General features: G+C 32.7%; 1 protein-coding gene across 1 annotated transcript in view; it reads left to right on the forward strand.

Annotated features, from left to right (window-relative positions):
* LOC129226995 (AT-rich interactive domain-containing protein 2-like) overlaps nt 1–21,771 on the forward strand; it is a 34,335-nt gene extending 12,564 nt beyond the window's left edge. Inside the window, exon 3 of the mRNA XM_054861624.1 lies at nt 21,670–21,771. Coding sequence (XP_054717599.1) covers nt 21,670–21,771 — 102 coding nt within the window. The remainder of the gene's footprint in view (nt 1–21,669) is intronic.
* Nucleotides 21,772–22,359: the final 588 nt, after the last annotated feature.

A 22,359-nucleotide genomic window follows, 5' to 3' on the forward strand; every position in this document is an offset into this window, starting at 1 on the left:
ACTTCAACTCTTTATTTCTAATTTTTAATTTTTACAAAACCGCCTTCCAAATATAGGGTACTGTTTTAGAACTCATCCTGCGCTACTAGCATGCAAAATGAACTTTAATTTTACATTTCTTTAATAAACTTCCACGTCCCCTGCGTGGACAAATCAACCAGAGCTCACATGCTCACATCAAAACAAACCGACTGCAGAACGGAAGCAAATCATAAGAGGTCGATTGATTGATTGACTTTCTATTTAAACCATCTCTGTTACCCAGGCGCAATGACAAACGTCATCAAAATTTACATCTGTTGCATCCCAAAGCAACTCAACACAGTTACTATTTTAACTGTTGCTATTTCAAATTATCTTCTTCACTGCTTTCAGCAGAAGGATCCTCAACTCTTGAGGCCTGACATCATGTCCGCCGATGGGCGAAACACATGATTGACTTGTTGGGTGTTAAGTCACTAGGGAATTTCATACGCCCGCCAGTATTTAAACCTTTTAAAACCGGGAATCTTTTTTTCTCAGATAGGTTTGAATTTGCAGGTAAGTTTTAAACAATTTGAAAATACATTCAAGCTTTTTACGAATCTCTCCAAGAACGAAAATAATGGCTTTTGCCAACAAATTATACATTACAGTTTCTTACATAAGGAACTGAACTTTTACTTTTAAAAAAAAGCCGTTTTTTTTTTAAATCTTTAAGGATCCAAAATGAATGATCAATGGGAGGGGAAGACATAACAACACGGCACGCACAGTGTGTAGAAAATAAAATTCTGTGAAATAATAGTAATGTACAATAAATGTAGTAATAAGATTCATGAGTTGAAAAATAAAGATGGTGATGATTTATTCTCCATGATCAGATCGTTATTCTTTTTTAATACATTTTTTAAATACGATCGCTTCACCTTTTCTTTTATAACGTTTCCATTTATGGCAACAGTCCTGATCTCTTTAACCCACAATACAAGTGCAGCTTCCAGTTCTATAATACATATTTACTTTGCTTATATTACCCTGCAAGCTTCAATATTGAAACAAAGTTCTGAAAAAGATATCTTTTTGTTTTGACTTTTAATTGTAAGTATGGAAGATTCACTCATATTTGTTGTAGTGCTACCGTCGACGTTTTGTAGTTGTTCAAGCATATCGAGAGTCTTAACCCTCTTTTTCATTTTTTGTCAGTAACTTCCTTTTTCTTTCCATCTTCAAACTTTGGATGAAACAGCTCACTAAGGTGTCAGTATATTTCATCAACTTTAATAAGTAGAATATAAAAAATAAATAAATGAAAGATGCTGAGTGGTTATTTGATGCACTAACAACGCAATGCGTAAGACTAGTTTGGTTCGAGAACTTACGCTGTCGGTGATGCTAAAGGGATGTAATGACATTCACGAAATCAATATTTAGTAGACAATAACAAAGTCGATACTTTCTTCCAAAAAAATTCATGTTGTCGAGGAGGAATTCGCGTTAGCTCTAAAATTCGTTGCTCGTGAAAAATTCGCGTTATATACCCTTTCGCGTAAGTCGAATCGCTTTGTAGCGGGAGTTGACTGTACTTTTTATCGTTATTTTGATAAAAAACAAAGTTGTTTCCAATTGCCAAATTTTGAGCTAATAGTTTAAAATTGTTTTTTGAAATATTTAAATGAACAGCATGACTCATTATTTCATCGAAAAATTCCAATTTTCCAAGTCCTGATGCTGTCACAACTCACATCACAAATTGCGATCGGTTCCTACTCATTGAGTTTCTCGCTTCTACAAGTAGAATGGAATGAAAATGACCCATAAATTTCAGGGGCCAATCCAGGATTTTTTTCTCGCTACCTATTTTTGTGAACGTTTTTTTTATTTTTATCAGCATTGTTTTTGAGAAATTTTAGAGGTATCCAAATTTTTGTAAAAGAGAAGTAGAACAAGTGAATTTTTAGTTTGAAAAGTGTAAATGTCAGCTAGTATTATTTTTAACAGATTTCGTTTTTTGGGGAGTGGAGGGGGAGCTAAAAACCCAAGAAGTATGAAAAATACCATCGGAATTTCAGCTTGATAGGCTATGTACTGTGTACAATATAGGAAATTATGAGAAAAACGGTTTCCCAAAACAGATGTTGAAAGATTTCGATAATATTGCATAAATACACTTAGGCGAGAAACAGCTAAAAATTAGTTAAAATATTATAAAAAGGTTTCTATTTAAGCGATTGTTCATATAAACCTGCTTAGAATTTTATTTTATATTATAAAAAGGTTTCTATTTAAGCGATTGTTCATATAAACCTGCTTAGAATTTTATTTTATGAGTAAATTTTGTTTTAAACAGAGAAACAAATATAATATTTTAAAATGCTAATTTTTGTTTTGTGAAGCTACTGATTTTATTACTTGATTTTTGTGAAAGTACCGATTTCAAAACAAGATTTTTGTGAAGGTACCAAAAAACGGTAGCAAAATCAGCCTGTATTGGGCCCTGAATTTGCACCCGTTACATTATTACTGGGGATTTTCTAGAATAGATAATACAAGGCACATTCATAAAAAAAGAAATGGTGATGAGGGTGCGGTAAACTAAAGATTTTATGATAGATATCCACCAATACTCTTATCATAAATATTATTTACAGCGTATAACGTTATTTTTTTTTTGTTTCTTATCAATCCTAAATGATAGGGATGAGTAATTTGGAAATCTTGTATTTCAATGAAGTTTTGCTGTTTAAAATGATCTATGTATAGTGTTTTTTCCAATAAAAAACAAGTATTTTGGTACCTCCCCCTCCCCTCCCTCGTTTAAAAGTAAAATCCATCGATTTAATGAGTTAACTCATTCTCATCCATCATGACAATCTGAAAAGTCAGAGTAACGTCAACTTTGGTCAAGTGCAGATAATAAGCAATTACTTATGGCTCGAAAAAATTTTACATACCTCGTTCTAAGAGTTGGTGAAGAATAAGGGCCTCATGTTGGAACACTTCGTAAAAAATAATCTAATTAATGAAAAAAAAGGTCTTGACATCAATGAGATTACACCTTTTTTTGCAATAAAAAACAGGCCTATAACACCAAAATAGATGTCAGCAAGTTTTTGAAACTTTGCGGGTTTCTTTTAGCACAATGGTAGTTATTTTTTTATTATTTTAAATCTCTTATAAAATTGCAATTTTTGTCTTTTTTTTTTACTGGCAAATTTTGAATTTCAGTTTTACGAAACATTGTTGTATGACGAGAAAATGTTCATCTCATTTTCGGATTTAGAGCTAAAAGTAGATAAAAATCAACTGTCAAAAAATTAGGAACATGACCTAAACATTTTTTACAGGTTAAGTGTGTGTGTAATTTTTTCCATCAGGTATTGTTTAGTGACACCAACTTTTCTTTTATAAAATACATTAATTTAAATGATTTTTTTTAAACTACAAGTATGTTTCTTCGACAGGTTATTGATATTTGAATAGACTAATTATGATTTTATACTGGCGTGCCAGTTGTAATTTTTATGGCGTAACTTTATATCAATTTTAGATATCGATTTTATTGGAGGAGAGCCCCCGAACCCGTCCCCTCTCCCTAACACAACGGTAGTCTATCTGTATCTACATATGCATTTTTGAAGTTTCAGTATTGAAAAATTACTGGGAGGAGCCACCAAACCTTTTAACCCCTTAACATCACCAGAGATCGTCTACAACTGGTTTTAAAGCTACAATTTCGAAAATTTTCTGGGGGAGAAATCCGTGAACCCCCTAGCTAAGTGAATATTATATTTCTGTTTCAAAGTTCATATTGTATACAGTAATGACTCCATCCCATACCAGAAAGTTGAATTCATATGTTAAAAAATAATAATAATAAGGTGTAGCAAAACTCAGGGGTCTTCAAAACTTTTTTTACTTAAAGTCCACGTTGTAAATTTTGGGAAACAAGGCGAGTCAAAAATACAACGATATTTCAGTTCAAATGGTATTTGTTTGCACTCCCCCCCCCCCCCCAGATTTTGTTCAGATACTCTAAAAACTTGTGTTTAACCCGATTCGAAAGAAATTTGGGGGGGGGGGAGAGATTTGCGCCATTGAGCTTGTGGGGGGGGGGATGAGCACCTGGTGCCCATGCTCCTCCTCAAATGTGACAAAAGGTAACCAAAGTAAAAAGTTGCATTTTAAGACTTCAAATTAGAAGATTTTTCAACCGAGATTAACTTACAGAACCTTTATCCCTTATCTTGCCTAAAAGTGGCTTAAATGGTTTATAGTTGATTTTTTTCAGTCTCTGTGGCAAAATATTTGTGGGAAGGGGAGATTCCAAGCACCCTCACTCCTCTTTAATGTTGGCAAACATTGCCTAAAGATGCATTTTTAGGTTCGACAGCAGAAGAGAAGTTTCTCGGCAATTTAGACCCTCTCTTTTTCAACTAAAATTATATTTTGGAAAAACGGTGATGGAAGAATCGCTTGATAAGCTGTCAATAAAAGTCATTTACTGCATTGAATATTGCTTCTGATAAGAAGGTCATGATGACTTGGGCGTTTCGCAAAAAGGAAAGAGTGTTGCCGATATGAAGATGCATGGTTGTCTTTCTTAATGTCATTTGCATTTGCAACGAACCCCTTCCCCTTCCTATTTAGTCTGCTAAGAGCATTATCTTAGAATATAAAACTTGAAAACATGTATCACCTTAAGGAATGAGAAAAGTGTTTATTATTTGTTGCAATACACCGCATAGTAAACATAATAAGGTTCGAACCTAAAGGGGATATCACACAAGAGAAATTACAGGACATTGCAACCGCAACAGCAACCGTAACGATATCCGGAACTGGTTTTTCTACTCACTTCCACAAACGATTACTCCAAAATTCTCGTGTGCTATGGAAATTCGCAGTTGCTTGTATAGGGGCAAACTTTTTCCTCCGCTAGAAAAAAATTGCCTTTAATTCTGGGCAAGTTACAAAGGAACCAATCAGGGTGCTGAAATTTTGTGACGTCAGGCAGCGACACTGTAAAATACATTTGCAATCGTGGCGACATAAATGTGGGGATTCATTTTTATTGTTCTATTTATTTTATGTTTCAAAAATTTTCAGTTACACTTTAAAAAACGGATGAGTGACATTTAATCTTTGGTTTTGCATCTGATTTTGAATTTTAATTGCTACTTATATGTTAGTTAACATCAGTGCGAATTTTATGCATTTCTTAATTTATATTGGTGTTTTTCGTTTCATTGGGTGTTTGAAAATCGTTTTGCACAAATGTTACAATGGGGTCGTTTCCAAAATTTTTAACGTATTTTTTTCTGAAAGAGCATGTTTAAAAACATAGAATCTGACCATTTTTAAAATAATTTGTTTTTGTTTAATATTTTTAAAAAAAATTACTTAAATCGTGGTGCTTTCATTGTTTACATTTCTGTCGTGTGACGTCATGAATGATGAAATGCCATTCGTGTTGACATTTTAGAGCAAAATATTTAATTCGCATCTTTACTCACGTGTATTTGTGACGTCATCAAGACCACGCTTTGTTTGAGAAATCGGACATTTAAAAAAATTAATTAAAAAATAACGGTTGGGAAAATGAAAGTATTTTTGGGTCCTTTTTTTTTTTTTTGCCTATTCTATCAATTTCAGTGATAAAAGTACTACTTTTGACTGGAGGAAACCACCCCATTCTGATACTTGAACAATTACAGTAAATTTTTTCCTTGAAAAAGTTAAGTGAAAATCCCTTTTTAAAAATCATAGCATTGAAGCTGTGCTTTTCTTTTTTAATTCAAACTGATGGGTACATACAGTATGTACCATTTGAAAATACTTAAAATGTAGGAGAATGTGAAGCAAAGTGAAATGGTGAAATATTTACTCTACTTTTAGCTCCACCTATTTAGTAATATTTTGACTGTGTAGTAACACATGTACTCTATTCCAGTCAAGAAAAATAATCCCTCTGAAAATCAAAGAATATGATAGTACAAAGAATTTTTTAAAAATGATACGCACATTGTAATATTTTGTTGAGATGTAAAAAATTATGTTTGGCATTATTAAATGATAAAGTTATTTTTATTAACATTTGAAATATTGATTGAGACGTACTAATATTCAATACAGTGTTAATTTGCTCAGTATTAAGCTTATTTGTATTATAAATGCTTGTATAGCTTGTATATACAAGCATCATCGGTTCATTACATTTTTTTAAAGCGTCACTTTATTTTTAAATGTCTGGAACTATTTTAATAAACTCGGCCACAGATTTTCCTGTGTGCAATATGTATTTAGTGGCGTTATATTTGTGTAAGTTAAAGTGTTAGCACATCTCCAATATATTTATGAACTCGAAGTTTTAAAAAATAATTATGAAAGGCCTATTGATCAGAGTTTGCTGGCTTTTTTTTATATATAAATTTTTCATGTTTGTTTTTAGCTATAATGAGTTTAGGTATAATTTGTTAGAATTAAAATTTCTTCTTACTGTCAATAAATGACTAATAATTCCTATCTAAAATTAAGATTTAATTTAGTAGTTATGGGGAAAAATAAGCCTAGAGAAGTCATATATTCTGTATGTCTCCTTTAAATGTAACAAGAGTATCACTTTAAATCAAACATTTAATTAATAGTAATAAAAGTTTTCTGTTTTTCTGAAATTTTCATCATAAGTTCTACAAATTAATGTTAAAACTCAAATATGAATTTAACAGGAGGAGCTTTGGTGACTGCATGAAATAATAATTGATTCTCTAGCCATCTTTTCACAAATCCACATACAATTAAAGCTGCAAGAGCTGCATTAAGTGTTTGATTACCAATTTTATCCATAAGTGTCGAATTAAAGCGGAATTGACGAAAAGCGATGAACAAGCGCAAGCACATGGATGTAAGCTAAAAAATGGTAGCCCCCGTTGTGAACAAATCGAGCAACCGTCCGCGCAACCGGCAGTAACCCTGTAGGCAACTTCCCGTCCGAAAAACCAGTTCCACATAGAGTTGACGGTTCCTATTGCGGTTACGATGTCCCGTAATTTCTCTCGTGTGATATCCCCTTAAACAAGCAGCAAAATAAATAAATAGTGAAATTACTTGTGCAGCCAGAATTTCCTTTCTGGGAGATGGGGTTCATTACTCCTTCCTTACAGGTACAGTTAACTGGAACCGGATAATACCTGTAATAAGCAAAAGCATTCTTAAATGATCAGACTTATTTTTTATTACAGCAAAAAACAATGCTTTGTAGCAAAACTACTCTTACATAGTACCGTTTCTGGCAAATACTTCGTTGTTTAAAAGTTCAGCTGCAGTGGTGTCAGACTGACACTTAAAATACGCCATGTTGTTTGGAAGATTAGTACTATACTTTATGGTACATTCTAAGCAGGAGTTGTACATTTAATCAAATCAAATACCGAATGTTTGGCGCATTTATGGTTCCTTTATTGCAATCATAGTTCAAAATTATTATTGAAAGAAATTTTTTAACTCGACAAATTTGGTCCGAATAAACAAGGTTCTACAGAAAAAAATACAATAGAAATTACTTAAAATCAGATCTTCTAGGAATTTGGACAATCTTCTCCCCCCCCCCCCCCGCTACGCCCTTCATTTTGACCATCAAACAGAAATGAACTATTTGACTTAATGTTGTGTTGTCCTAACAATCAGGGCTGCAGAGAGCCAAGGCGGGGGGCTCCTTATCAGTCATGTCACTGCCCCCCCCCCCCAAAAGAAAAGACAGAAAGGAAGAAAATAAGAGAAAAGAAAAAGAATTCAAAAACAGTTTACTAGGAAAGAAAAAACTATTTTAAGTGCCACAACATTAAATAGCAAAAGAATAAATATTACTTTATCATATTTTCGCTAATTCGGGGTTCCCCTCTGTGTCGCCGGTCCCTCCCAAGACCCGGGCCTCTAGTTTCCAACTCGGCTGACATGACCTCTCACCAGGCCTACTAACAATGCAGGTAATAATGTTGAAACATTATAATTAAAACCCCTCCCTTTATGAAATCCTGGACACGGGCCTGTCAAAAAGTGTTTGGGGTCAGCACCCGAACCCTCGCTGCATCATCAAAAATAGTCTAAAATGCTTTTCTAGGACACTAATTTTCAAAAATTACTCAGAAATTTCAATTTCGAAACGTAGATTCCTAAACCCATCCCTCTCACCAAACATTGCTAAAGATAGGCATAAAATTGAGTTTTTAAAACTTCATTTTAATAAAACATCTGTGGAGTTAGTTCAAAAATTTTGGATGGCCGCTCCCAAATTGATCAGCTAGATCAGCCACTGGAACACGGGGGTACACATGAACATGGTATGTTTTACTAAAATAAATTCAAGCCGAAAAATTTGAAAAACTCTATAATAATCTACAGTAAAACCCCTCTAATGCAGACACTAATGGGACAATTTTTTTTCCACAATAAAGGAGTGTCTGCAGGACAGGTTTAGTGATGCTATTTGCCTCGAAATTGGGGGGAATTAAAAATTGCTCGCATAAGAGGGGTGTCCGTTGGGAGGGTTTTACTGTGTAATTGCGGCATAGGTTGTAATCCACAATGGAAGATAACAGTTTTATCTCTGGAGTAAATTGAAATGTCTACAGGAAAATAAATGTAATGGCTTTTTTTCTTCGCAAAATATTTTCTTCTTGATACAGACTTTTACTACTTAACAAAATTATGAATAATTTCGAAATGAGAAAATTACAGTATTTAATCACAAAACTTTTTAAGTAAAAAGGTCAGAAATTTTTGTTTGTCTTAGCAGAGACATTCAATTTTAATGTAAGTAGTATACGTGAACTTTTTAATGTAATTAGAACTTAACGAACGAAGTGTTCGTTTTAGCCATGATTTTGTTTTTAATGTGATCGTATTAAGAGAGTTAACTGTATATGTTTAATATTGAAGTTTTTTTTTTTTCAAATATGATGCTTGTCCTGCATTTTTTCATCGTGTTCATATATACTCCAATCTCCCCATAGAGGCGCATGTGCACGTCTGAAGATATTTTTAAAAAATACCATAAAATAAAGGAATTTTCAAAAAAATTTCAAAAATTCCATGATACAAAGAAAAGAACATTCAATCTTGGGTACCTTTTTGTACTGAGAAATTGATATTATTTTTTTTAAGATAAAGAAGTGAAAAAAATCGCTCAGATGTGCCCCCTCCCCCGCACCATAGTTTTTTTGAATTTCTATTCAAGGTGTAAATTTGCACCTTTTAAGAGTGTACTTGATTTTTTTTGGAAATTAAGCTAAATTTCAAGTTGATTATTTAAGCATGAGTTGATTAGTTTATTTTAAAAGCAAGTGTTCAGCGTAACTCTTAATAAATATTAAGATGTTAATTTGTATCTTTTAAGAGGCAATAGATAGATTCCCGGTTTTCACTCCCTATGTTAACCTACGGGGCAGAATGTCTTCTCATTCTAGTGATAGCTCATCAGGAAATTGAGATTTTCTAACTTTTCTTTTTTGTTCTATGACGATTATGGCCTGCTTCTGTCTTTACGGTTTTTCATTAAAATAATTCAAATTTTTTTTATACAAACTTGAAGTTGAACTTTCAGGGTCCAATACAGGCTGATTTTGCTACCGTTTTTCGGTACCTTCACAAAAATCTTATTTTGAAATCGGTACTTTCACAAAAATCAAGTAATAAAATCAGTAGCTTCACAAAAACATCGAAAATTTCACAAAAATTAGCTTTTTAAAATATAAAATTTGTTTCTCTGTTTAAAACAAAATATACTCATAAAATAAAATTATAAGCAGGTTTATATGAACCATCGCTTAAATAGAAACCTTTTTGTAGTATTTTAACTAATTTTTAGCTGTTTCACACCAAAGTGTATTTATGCAATATTATCGCTATCTTTAAACATCTGTTTTGATGAACCGTTTTTCTCATAATTTCCTATATTGTACACAGTACATAGACCATTAAGCTGAAATTGCGATGGTATTTTTAGTACCCTTAGGTTTTCAGCTCCCCCCCCCCCCCAAAAAAAAAACGAACCCTGTTAAAAATAATACTAGATGACATTTACACTTTCCGAACTAAAATTTCACTTGAAATACACCGCCAGCTCAGTCATTTCCAGCCGAGGACTGCAGTTTCGTGCTTATTAGCACTCATCAGCCCGGCATAGGAAAGTGACTGAGATGGAAAACCTCTTAAGGAGCCAAGAGTGTGAAACAAGCTGGTAGCTAATATAGAATTAGCAGACCAGACGAGTGACCGAAGCACAGTGGCGGATCCAGCCGATTGTTTTGGGAGGGGCCATCTGAAATTTTTGAACAAACTCCGAACGCCCCAGAAATTTTATTAAAATGAAGTTTTAAAAACTCAATTTTCGGGTTATCGGGGCATTAAGATGAGGCGTTGGATTTAGGAATCTCCCTCGAAAATGCTTCAAAATTTAAATTTCCGAGTAATTTTTGAAAATTAGGGAACTGAAAACATATTTTGTCTATTTTTGATGTATGGAGAAAGGTCAGGTTTCGAAGGCTGGCCCCAAAATACTTTCTGAAAATAAAGCTTATAAACCAAAATATTCTTTCATTATACATTGAGAAGTTAGAGGAGGAGGGTTGCTCTTCTAGCTCTTCAGCTGTCCAGCCTAAAAATGCACCTTTAGGTAATGTTTGCTTTCATTGAAGGAAGTGTGAAGGTGCTTAGAATCCTTCCTTCCTGGAAATATTTTGCCTTTGATGCTCTAAAAATTCGGTTTTTAACTATATTTATGCATATTTTAGAAAGGGATGGAAGATTCGTGAGCTTTAAAGCTATCATCACGATATAAACTAGGAAGCAAGGGGGTCCTATCAAAAATCGTTTGTAACTGAAGTCCTAAAAAATTTCATTTAAGTTGCTTTTAAGCAAGTTAAGTGATAAGGGATGGATAAACTAGTTTCCGTTGACATTTTTTCCAAATAAAAGACTTAAAATGCAATTTTTTTGCTACATGTCAAGGCATTTGTGAAAACGCATGGGGAAAAAGGGGTTCTCCCCCTAGTTTTGAAATTAAAGCCATAAAAACGAAAATTTAGGCTCTCTTTGGTCTTGTGAACAATATGTGAACTCTGAGAACATCAGCATTTAGAGATCGTCCAAGTGTTTGTAGTTGCAATCAAGAAATGATGTAAAAGATGGAGAAAAATTTTGGAAATAAAAGTTTTGTTTTGAGGATAGGGATATAACTTATCTCCCAATTAAGGCCTATACTTCTTTTTCAGTAAAACACATGTGCTAAATTTTATTATCTTCTCACAATATTTTTCCCTTTTTTTTAATCCTACAATCACAAGGCTTTGGGAGGGGCCATGGCCCCCATGGCCCCCCTCTAGATCCGCCCCTGCCGAAGCAATGGTTCGGTTCAATTCGAAAATTGAACGCGAGGCAACGGTATATTCAGTAAATTACCACCCATTAGCCAGGGCTAAAGCAGAAATACGTGAAATACACCGCCAGCTCAGTCATTTCCAGCCGAGGACTGCAGTTTCGTGCTTCAATCTTAGAGTTGATCCGAACCATTGCTTCGGTCGCTCGTCTGGTCTGCTAATTCTATATTAGCTACCAGTTTGTTTCGCACTCTTGGCTTCTTAAGAGGTTTTCCATCTCCAGCTCAGTCCCATTCCTATGCCGGGCTGATGAGTGCTAATAAGCACGAAACTGCAGTCCTCGGCTGGAAATGACTGAGCTGGCGGTGTATTTCACGTATTTCTGCTTTAGCACTGGCTAATGCGCGGTAATTTACTGAATAAAATTTCACTTGTTCCACTACTACTTTTACAAAATTTAGGATGCGTCTAAAATTTCACAAAAATAATGCTGATAAAAAAAACTTTCACAAAAATAGAATGATGCAATACTTTCACAAAAATAGGTAGTGAGGAAAAAATCCTGGATTGGCCCCTGACTTTGAGAAAAGGTGAATTTTTGACAAACTATGAATAGTATTCGGATTTTTAAAAAGAGCAAATCATAGCGTATAATCTCAGCTTTCTAAAGATGTTGAAATATTTTTGATAACTTTATTAGAACAACAGTAATCATTTAAAAAGTGAGCCTATTCCAATTCACAAACTAAAAATTTCCTTCCCCCTTTACGAAGGTATGAGTTCGCCTCTGCGTGGTAAGTGATTTATGGCCTTTTCTTGGGGGAAATGGTCGCCAGTTCCCCACTTGTGGGCGGGTTCTTCTCCACCTACTGTCCACAGATTAAATGTCCTAAAAAGCTTTCTGGAAAGCATTTTTTTTCCTTCATTTGAGAATTGCGAGGAAAAAATCCTGGCGAAAATGGCGTGCTTAGATAATTTAAATTTTGCTTTATTTTTAATAAATAATTGATTTTTGTATAAACACAAAACTTAAGCTTTAAATGCATTTAAACCACGATTTAAAGAGTTGTGTTGAGTTAAGAGAGAGTGTTAGAATAAAAAAAAATTTAAAAAAGGGAAGAATTCCTACTAATATTCTAGATCTGGGTCTGGACTACAATGCGTTAAAAAGACTCAATGTAAAAAAATTGCATGCGGTCATCCAATACTACACACTGACCCTCTTCCCCTGCCAATAAATTTTGAGCGTTGACAGTCGTTCAGAGGGGAAGATGCCCCCCAAAACCTTTCAGCCAGTCCATGTAGAGGGGCAAGAAAAACGCTACAGCTTTCTCTCTCTCTTCCGAAAGCTAGAAAATTTCTGTCTGATGACTAGACTCTTAAGACTATGTACCTGTATGTTTTTGGAATTCATATTTTAGGTGTTAATTTACATCTTTTAAAACTGTGTACCTGAATTTTTTTGATTTAAAGTAAAATTTTAAGTTGATTATGCTACGCTGCAAGAAAATACATTCAAAATGCTTCCGATATAATTCTAGCTGATTCTTATGTAAAATGACCTCCTGAATCCAAATATGACCACGGTTTTCCCCTACAGGTCCCACTTTTTAGAAATGCCTAACCCTATTTTTTTCTGTTTTCCACAAATTCTTCACTATTTTTATTTGGAGGGAAATGGAACATTATGTTAGTCATTAATACTCTTCTGAGGGGCCAGAGAGGTGCAAAGCTGAAAAGCTTGGACATTTGGTGCCAGTTGCAAGCCTCTGATGTGTATTCCTGCCTTAATTCTTTAAAAAAAATCATCAAAAACGATCTTTGTTTCCAAGGGGTTTGTTTTCTAATTTTTTCACTTTTTTTGGCACAAAACCAGAGTGTAGGCCTCACTCCTATGAGCCCCATGTCCGGGAAAAGATTTACCTTGTAAAAAAGCATCGCATTTTGTATAGTCTGAATCGCATACAGGGTCGCGCCTAGCCTGATCGATGCCGTCGTGCAAATGTTTTTTGAGTGCCTTTATGCTCTGGCGTTCGAGGGAGAAATAAAAGTCCTAAAAACTTAATCAATATTCTATGATATTAGAAGAAAAGGTTCAAAGATTATTCCACTTGAAGTTTTCGTAAGTCATGTTTAAAAAACCTCATTTTTGATGATATTAAATAAAGGCCGTTCGGAGGTCCTTGCCCAAATATTTCCTGAAATTAAAGGCAATTTTGTAAGACCATATTAGATAACTTTAGGGTCGGCAATCTTTTGAAATTGAAGCTCCAAAAACATTGCGGCGAGAACCCTGGAAACTCCTTTCTGTTCCCCAAACGTTGACAAAACTCTACTAAAACAGCATTTTTAAAACTACAATTCCAAAAAATTTACAAGAATGTCAGCACCCCCCCCCCCCCTCAGTTGCTCAAGATAGTCTAAAATAGTCTTCAACTTCCAAAAAAAATTTGCCCCACACTTATAAGCCTCACTCGCAGCCTCTGTTATTTAGCAGCAGCATTAGAAATTGCTGCTGGTCCACTGCTCCCAGATTAGTGAAACCTGCCATGGACCAGAATAAAAAAATAATTGGTGGTCCCTTGGATCACCAACTGCTGTCTATTTCTAATCACATTCTGCTAGAAAAAATTCAAAAGCATTTGCCTAGCCTATGTCTAGCTATCTATTAGTCAAACCGTTGGTTGACTTTCTTTATAATTAATTTTTTTCTTTTTCAAAAGTTTTATATAATTTCAAATCGCACATTTACACTTTACTCAATATTTATCACAATTGGAGGGGAAAATAACGTCCTGAAACTAAGTATAAATGAATAAATTAAATTCAAATTTTTGGTTGCCTATTTTAAGGGTTGTTTAAATGAAATTTGTTTTCAGACTGTATACTTGGCAAATTTAAATGTTTATTGCCAAACAAAAATTTCATATTTTTAATTATTCAAAAATATTAAAAAATCCTCATCAGTAGAAAAATGTGCTTATCTGTTTTGCATTGTTATTTAATATTAAGTGTTTGCAGTGTTATTTAATTAAAATGTAATCATCCTAAAGTGTAAACAATTTTTTGGTACATATTTAGTGTTTAATTTAAAGCGGACCAGTGATGTTGTTTAAGAATCAGTACATATTCATGTTGACTGGTCTAAACGACCAGTAGAATTTTTTACTGATTTCTAATGCTGAGCAAGATAACATATAAAAGCCTATTTTTTCCTGGGACTATATGGAAGAGCGTGCTTTTTGAATCTTTCTGTAAACTTAGCATGTTGAGAAAGGCAAAGTTGCATTGGTTTACAACTCTAGACAAAGCTAGCTTACTAGCTTCCCTACAATTGATTCTTGTCTCCTGACTTCTCATTTTTTATTCCTCAGTCTTCTTGATTTTTTTTTTTTTATCGTTGTGTATTTGTGTGTGTTTTTTTTTTTGCCGTAATATTCGCATACGCTCTGCTGCTGCTTTTTTCTTGTCATTTTCTTTTTGTTTACCGGCCATTCTTGCCCTGCTTCATCTCTCTCTCTCTCTCTTTTTTGGGCTGCCGATTTTTCCATAAATTGGAACCCAAGAAAATTCCACAAATGTGTTGAAAATAGAGTTAATTGTTGCAAAAATTAGAAAATATTATACAGTAACATTGAAAAAAACAACTATTTCAAAATAGACATTTCATTCATTTTTTTATTGAACTAAACGTTCGAAAAATGCAGTGTTTTTTTCAAGCGATTACGTTCGTCACAATCAATACGTTACGTTTGTCATGCTGAAAGCTAATTGTGTAAATAATTTAATAAAAATTCAACATTTTAAATGCATTCTAGGAAGCTTTTGGGAAGAGAATAAAGCAAAATTTTTCTTTTTATAGTCCTATAAAGATTGTGGAAAGGAAAATACGACATTTTGTGACAAACATAACAGGCTGTTTAACACAAAATTCAAATTAGGCTCAACGAGAAAAAAATTAAAATTCAATGAAAGAAATTAAAGAATCTGAAATCTCAAAATGTAAGCAAAAACTGAAAAAACAAATATTTACATCGAATTTATGCTTAAAAAATAACAGGTCGCGTAGCTTGAATGCTTTATAGTTAAAATTTACATGTTGTTGAAGATTTCAAGCAATAATTATTCTATGCACAGCATCCATCTTGAAAAAACTTTTACGAGATTCGAAAATTAAGAATGTTATCTCTAAAATTATGTATAACACATTAACATTAAGTTTGAAATTTGGCCTGCATGATTGAGGTTGACATTTTCATAGAATGACCCTTAATACAAGTATTGTTCACATAAAATCTTATTTGAATGATCTATGAAACAGAAAAGCTCCAAAAACTTAACTAACAATGGTTTATAAGTTTAAACTATGGGTATTTATAGAAATATTTTTTTTGTTTAAAGGTTGTCTCCAACAAAACAAATATTACATATTTTATAATAAGTTTCTTTTTATATGCTGCACTACTCGAATACACTATACATTAAAATATAGAGGTTTTAAAATGTATTTAAGGGTCATTAAATAGAAATGTCAACCTCAGCCTCAGAATTTTTTTTCCACAAAGCCCTAATTGTGACCTATCATTACATTCAGAATACTATTTAGTACATAAATCCAGTAACCGTTTTCAAAAATTTCATTTGGTGTTTTTCTTCTGGCATTAAACGTGCAAGGTTGTAGAAAAGGCTTAGCATACGCAAAAAAACATGCGTCTAAGTTTTCTTGTGTGAGGTAAATATTTTTGCAAATTTTTATAAGAACTATGTATGTTCTAAAAGATTAGATGTTGTCCCAATAAAATTAAATGTTCTTTTTACATATATTATAAGATTAGTATTTTAATTAGTTTGGTTATTTTACTGAAAATAGTTGCGTTACGTTAGTCACACAAAAATACTATTTTCTGTTTAAAAACTAAACCAGATGATTGAGCCAAACAGCACTTTTTATTTTCTTACATATGTGTCATATCTACTCAATAAGTGCAAAATTTATTTTAGATATAGTAGTTACGAAATAATTAGTGTGACTAACGTAACATTTGAGCTGTGACTGACGTAACAGTTTAGATGCGACTATCGTAGCATTTTAAAAATCACTGCTAATATTTAAAACTTATTTAATTTAATGTATATTTTCATGAAGAATTTTGAATAAGTAGACATTCTACATTGACTAAAAATATTTCGGGTGAAAAATACCAGTAATATTACAATGTAGACCTTCCTTCTACTTAAAAAAAGGCTTTTTAAAAGTCTTCTTTGAAGAGAAATACAGTAGGTCCCGCTTAATATGATCACTTTGGGACAGATGTAGTTTGATAACGATAACCGAAAAGAATCCAGGAGACACAAAATGATTATTTTTTCAATTACTTCAAGCATTTATTTTTACAACTGCAAATTGAAATTACAAAGTTTCAAATAAACACAGTTTTAAATTAGAAATTAACATAATGAAATAGCTCTTTTTTCCATTAATCGAACATTAAACCATCCGATCGATTCAAGAAATTTTTTTTCCCCACTTTAAAAGCAAGATCTTCTTTTTCTTATGGCATTAACGGACTTTTTATGCTCATCCTCTTCCTTGACATTCCTAAACCAGTTTCAAAGCAGGTTCAACTCACCATCTTTTCCAGCACAGTTTCGCTGGATGTTTAATAAGTTTTTATTTAGCTTCACTTGATTTCTTTCTCGTCACAATTTTTTAGTAACTTACAAACTAATGGCTGAGAAATGTTTATTTGTTCTGCAGCATTTCTTTGACTCATCAAAGTTAAATTAATAAAGCATTTTAAAATGTTATTTTTTTCCCTGAACAGGGAAATCATTGCGCTTTTTCTCCATGGCTAGAATGTTAGTCCGTTTAGAGTGAAGTTTTTAGTGTAACTGAGAAGAGAGAAAAATTCTTCTGCTTTAAATTCTTAAGAAGGGAACTTGCTTTCCCGGAAGCTACTTGTCAGGGTCTGCCTTTCTATTTCTTTTGATTGAAGAACAAAAAAAAATTAAACTTTACGAAAAAGTGATAACAATAAACGAAGACACTGATTACAATATCCGACTCGGTTAACGCATGTTATTATGATAACATTAAGCGAATGATAACATTCACCGTGATCACATAAAGCAGCGTCTACTGTACTTCCAATTTAAAGAAGAGTTATTTTTAAAAAGGGTGAGAAAGCAAGATAAGTACTCAGCTGAATATGGATTCAACACAAGAATCCAAGCTAAATAATTAAAAAAATAGAAAGACAATCTTAACAAAGGAGAACGGTTCTATTTTTTAGAAAATATCTCCACTTTTTTTATAAAATGAAGTAATGGCAGCTCGTTGGGAAAACATTTGAAGATGTTACATGATACAGTAACAATAAGCGCTGCCGCAGCAAATTTCAGAAAATGATTGAATGGATCATTTAGAAAATTTAAACATTTTCGGGGACATCTGAAATTAAAATGCACTCTGCAAAAATGTTTGAAATTTTTTTCAATACTACATTTTAATTGGGGATGTAAAACACTATTCATTCGATGAATCAGTAAACCCTGAAGAATAATATGTCATTTGAAAAGTACTATGGAGTTTCTTATGACTATAACTAGTATATTTGGCAGAATACTACAATTGTAGAACTATCAACTTGTATCAAGTTTATTTTTTAAAAGAGAGATACTTGGGATTTAATTATCCCCCAAAATAATGTTATTCAGTTAGTAAGTAGAAGCTGCTTTTTTTGGTACATTCAAATTGAGTTAATTGAACTGAATGATTACACTTAATTTCTTATACTAATGTAGAAAAAAAGTAAAGAAAGAATCATAATGCAACATAAAAAGGTTCCTAAAAAGTAAAAAACTGAAAAGATAGTCTACAATAGCGTTTTTAAGACTTCAGTTTAAAAAATCCAGACGAAAGCTGTTGAACCTCTCTTCTACCTATCATTTTCAAAAATAGTCTTTCACAGAGTTAGCAAGTTTTTGCCAAAGTGGCAAAAATAGAATTAGCGCAAAAGCTATTAACTCAAAAACCGCATTAAGTACTGACAGTTAAATAATTATTCAGAATTAAATGTTTCATTTTATTCATTTTTATTATACATAACCTGACTGACTGGACCTTTAAAAATGTTTCCCAGTAACAAAACCTAAGTTTATACTTCTGTTTTATTTTAATTACACCCAAACCTGTTTTTATGCTCTTTTTATGCTTTTTTTTGGTGCGGGATATTAAAATTTCAATCATATTGGGATTCGGTTGACGAAATTATTTTTTAAAACGAGTGCGAGGAAGAATCTTCAAGTGGCAACATAGGCCCCCGATGGGAAGTCACTGTGACCACCCAAAAATTTCCTTATTCGGGAAATTTTGTCCAAGTACTTGGCAAAAGTTATCATTAGGTTCATTTAGATTTCGTGTAAATGTTACAATTTTGTAAGTTTTTGGGATATTTTCCATGTGAGACTTTTTTTATGCAATCCCTATCCACTGCATAAAAACAGAGGTTTGGACGTATATTTTTTTAAAAAATCTACTTTATTCAGCCTACCTACTAACAAGATAGGGCTATTAGGGTGAAATTCCCATAATAAGTTTTTCACCTTGTTATATTTTTCAGTATCCTTTTTTCATTCTGTATTTTTAATGGTACTTATGGAGCAGCAAAAAAGTATATAGGGTCAGGTGGGGTAAAATGGGTATAAAATAGCCTACTTTTGGATTTTGACTCAAATATTTTTGTCAAAATATTTTGTTTCTAAATTTTTTTTGTTTTATGTATACATTACATATGTTGAGACTAGAATTAAATGATTTTCACACATAATTTGAAACAAATTTATTTTTGAGAGGACTGTTTATGACTATATGTTTTCTATACCCATTTTACCCCATGCAGGTGAAAATGGGTAGCCTGTGGGGCAAAATGGGTATTGAAGTCTAAGAAGTGATAAAAAAGCATACTATTTGTTCAATGCAGTGTGATAATATAGACTTAAGAGTCAGTTAACAAAATTTTATAATTTAATTTAAAAAAATAGTGCAAACAGTAAATTTGACAAAATATTAATGAGGTTTCTTTCAATGCGTGATATCCATACTTGTCATTCTTTAAAAAAAGTAATGGCCTCTATTGTTAAATTGTGGCTCATTAATTATTTCTATTATTTGATGTTTTTCACTGAAATCCATGTCGTCTACATCAGAAAAAATAAGAAAAATCCCCCATCTCGGATTTTTTAAAAATATTTCATCCATAATATTTTCCTCAACAGCCATATATTTGCCAATAAATTCTTTCTTGCTTGTTTCCTCTAAGTATAATATTTATACCCAGGCACCTGTGGTTAAACTTTGCTTCATAAGCATATTTTTAGCAGTTTCTATTCAGATACTTCCTCTGAATGGAAACTTTCTTTTCCCACTATTTTTTATTTTCTTGTTTTATAATTCATTACTTTTTTCACTTTCAACTCTTAGTCTTTCTGAAACATCTTTGTCATAATGTCTTTTGTATTTGCCAGCATACATTTAGGTTGTTTTAAATAACTCATGCAGGTAATTGTCAAATCTGAAGCTCTTGTTGAAATTGCAGACAATATTGCATTTTCAAATCTTTATAAGGTGACAAAATCGTGCTTTGTGACGCATAATTTTCGGATTGAAATAAGGATATGTTCTGAGAATTTAAAGGTACATTAGAGAAATTGGTAGCATCTGATTGCAATCAAATACAATACAACTGTGACGACCAGCAACTGGCTGGGCACAGCATATTCTGAGAAAATTGTTATTTTGTGCGCAAGTGCACAAAAACTCTAGAATAAGTATACCACTGGCTTCTTATTTATTATTTGTTATGATGGAGCGAAGTTTATTTTATAAAGTCATGGCATTGCATACTTTTATGTTTCAATAATTTTAAATTAACCATAAATGAAATAATATTCATTTAAAGGAAAATATGACTTTCATGACAGTCATTTGAAAATATGACTGAAAAATCTTTTAAAACAACTTGCTGGAATGATAAGCCTAACCATATACCCATTTTACCCCATTTTCAAAATATGAGAATAAAAATAGAAAAAAATCTTTTTTTTCTTCCCTGTAAGTTGAAGCAGCTACAAAAATGTCCAACTAAAGATATTATGACACAGTAATAAAAATATCTCAAAAATCAGGAGCTGGAGATAGAAGTTTAAGCAAGACAACATGCAGCTTGAATTTATCTACTTCAATTTAAAGAGTTACCTCTCATTAAAAAATAATCTATTGGAAAAATATATTTTGTGAAACAGAATTCAGAACAGCCAAGTATAATATCCCACTCAAAAAAATGCAAATTTAATTTAAAATAATTTGTTTTTAAAACCATATATTTTGACTACCCATTTTACCCCACTACCCATTTTACCCCACCTGACCCTACAGTGATCTCTTGCTTATATGCGAACGCTATTATACGTATTTTTCACTTATCCTCGTTTCTCTCACGGGCTCGGCCAGAGAGATAGGAGAACAATGTTAACTCTTATTCATTTATGGAACTTTCACTTAAGTGTGATAAAAAAATTTCAAGTTTAAGTTAAAATGCCTTTCAGTCTTAACGGAAGATTTGTGCTTTTTTTTTTGTCTCTTGGAATGCATTCACACTCCTTTGTTCCACTGTTCGGAATCCTTCCAAGAACCCGTTCTTTTTTCGCACATGTGTGCAATTGGGGGTGGAATTAGGCTTGTGACATCGATAGGGGAGAATGGGTTACATACATCAAGCGGTAAGCATTGACATGGCCTATCGAGGATCTTTTCAATCCTTGAGGACTATAGCACTGATTACGAGACAGTTTTTAGGTCTTCGGGAATTCGCTTACATACTGTACAGTGTATAAAAAATGACAAAACGTAGAACTTCAAATTTAGCATTTTTATTGAATTACAATGCATAAACAGAAGTTATTTGCATATTTATTCATTAGTATTAGTAGTGTACCATTAGTATTACTATAACTGATGTTAACATTTAAGATTATTTTGGGGTTTTTCACATAAGCGCAAATCTGACTTGTGCGCGAAAATTTCGTTGTCTCCTTTGGTCGTAAGTGAGGTATAAGTGAGAGGTCACTGTACTCAATGTATTTTATAGGAAAAACACAATATACTTGTTAAAATACATAATTACATTATGTTAATGTAATCCAAGAGGGCAAATTACCCCTCTCCTTCCCCCTCCCCTATCAAATGCTCTAATGACGGGTTAGCCCTTCTCTCAAAAATTTATTCTGTGCTAAAGCAATTACCTTTTTCTTATAGGTAATAGAACATCAGAAATGGGATTCTGTAGCAGAAGTTTTAAAGTTACCGAAAGCTTGTGCAAATTTTGCACTAAGTTTGAGACAGATTTATATAAGGTAAGTGGATAGTTTTCTAAAACAATATGAACCTGTTATTTATTTTTTCTTTTTAAAAAATAAATCGAAGTATTGCAGTCTATTCTCTCAAATATGCCTAGCTTTTATCCATTTGCGAGATTTGTTTTTCAAAGTTATTTAAAACCTCTTCTAGAGGTCCATCAATGTCTTTATGATTGTACATGAGAGTCAGCCCATTTAATCATTCTTCCAAAATCACAATATAGAAGTTCTAAATCCAAGGGAAGAATGTCATAAGCCTGAAGGAGAAGCATTTGGTTTACTTAAATAGCTACTTACAACTATGCTAAGTGCATGTATGCTGGAATCAAAACTATAGTACGATCATGTTTTAAAATGCAGGCTATTAATGGTTTCAATCTCTCGATGAGAATTAGAAAGCAACCACAGAAAATCTGGAGTGTGGTAGGCATCCTCTCTCTTGATTTCCCTAAAAATACTTTGTCCAGCACTGGAAGGGCTGAGTGACCATGATCCATTTTTAAGTTTAGTAAGACCATTTCAGTCTTACTGTTATACCAATTGAATCATAAAATATCACTTGAACGTCTAATTGGAAAGTAATTTGTAT

The sequence above is a fragment of the Uloborus diversus genome, chromosome 7 (assembly GCF_026930045.1).
Source record: "Uloborus diversus isolate 005 chromosome 7, Udiv.v.3.1, whole genome shotgun sequence".
In the NCBI taxonomy this organism is placed as follows: Eukaryota; Metazoa; Arthropoda; class Arachnida; order Araneae; family Uloboridae; genus Uloborus; species Uloborus diversus.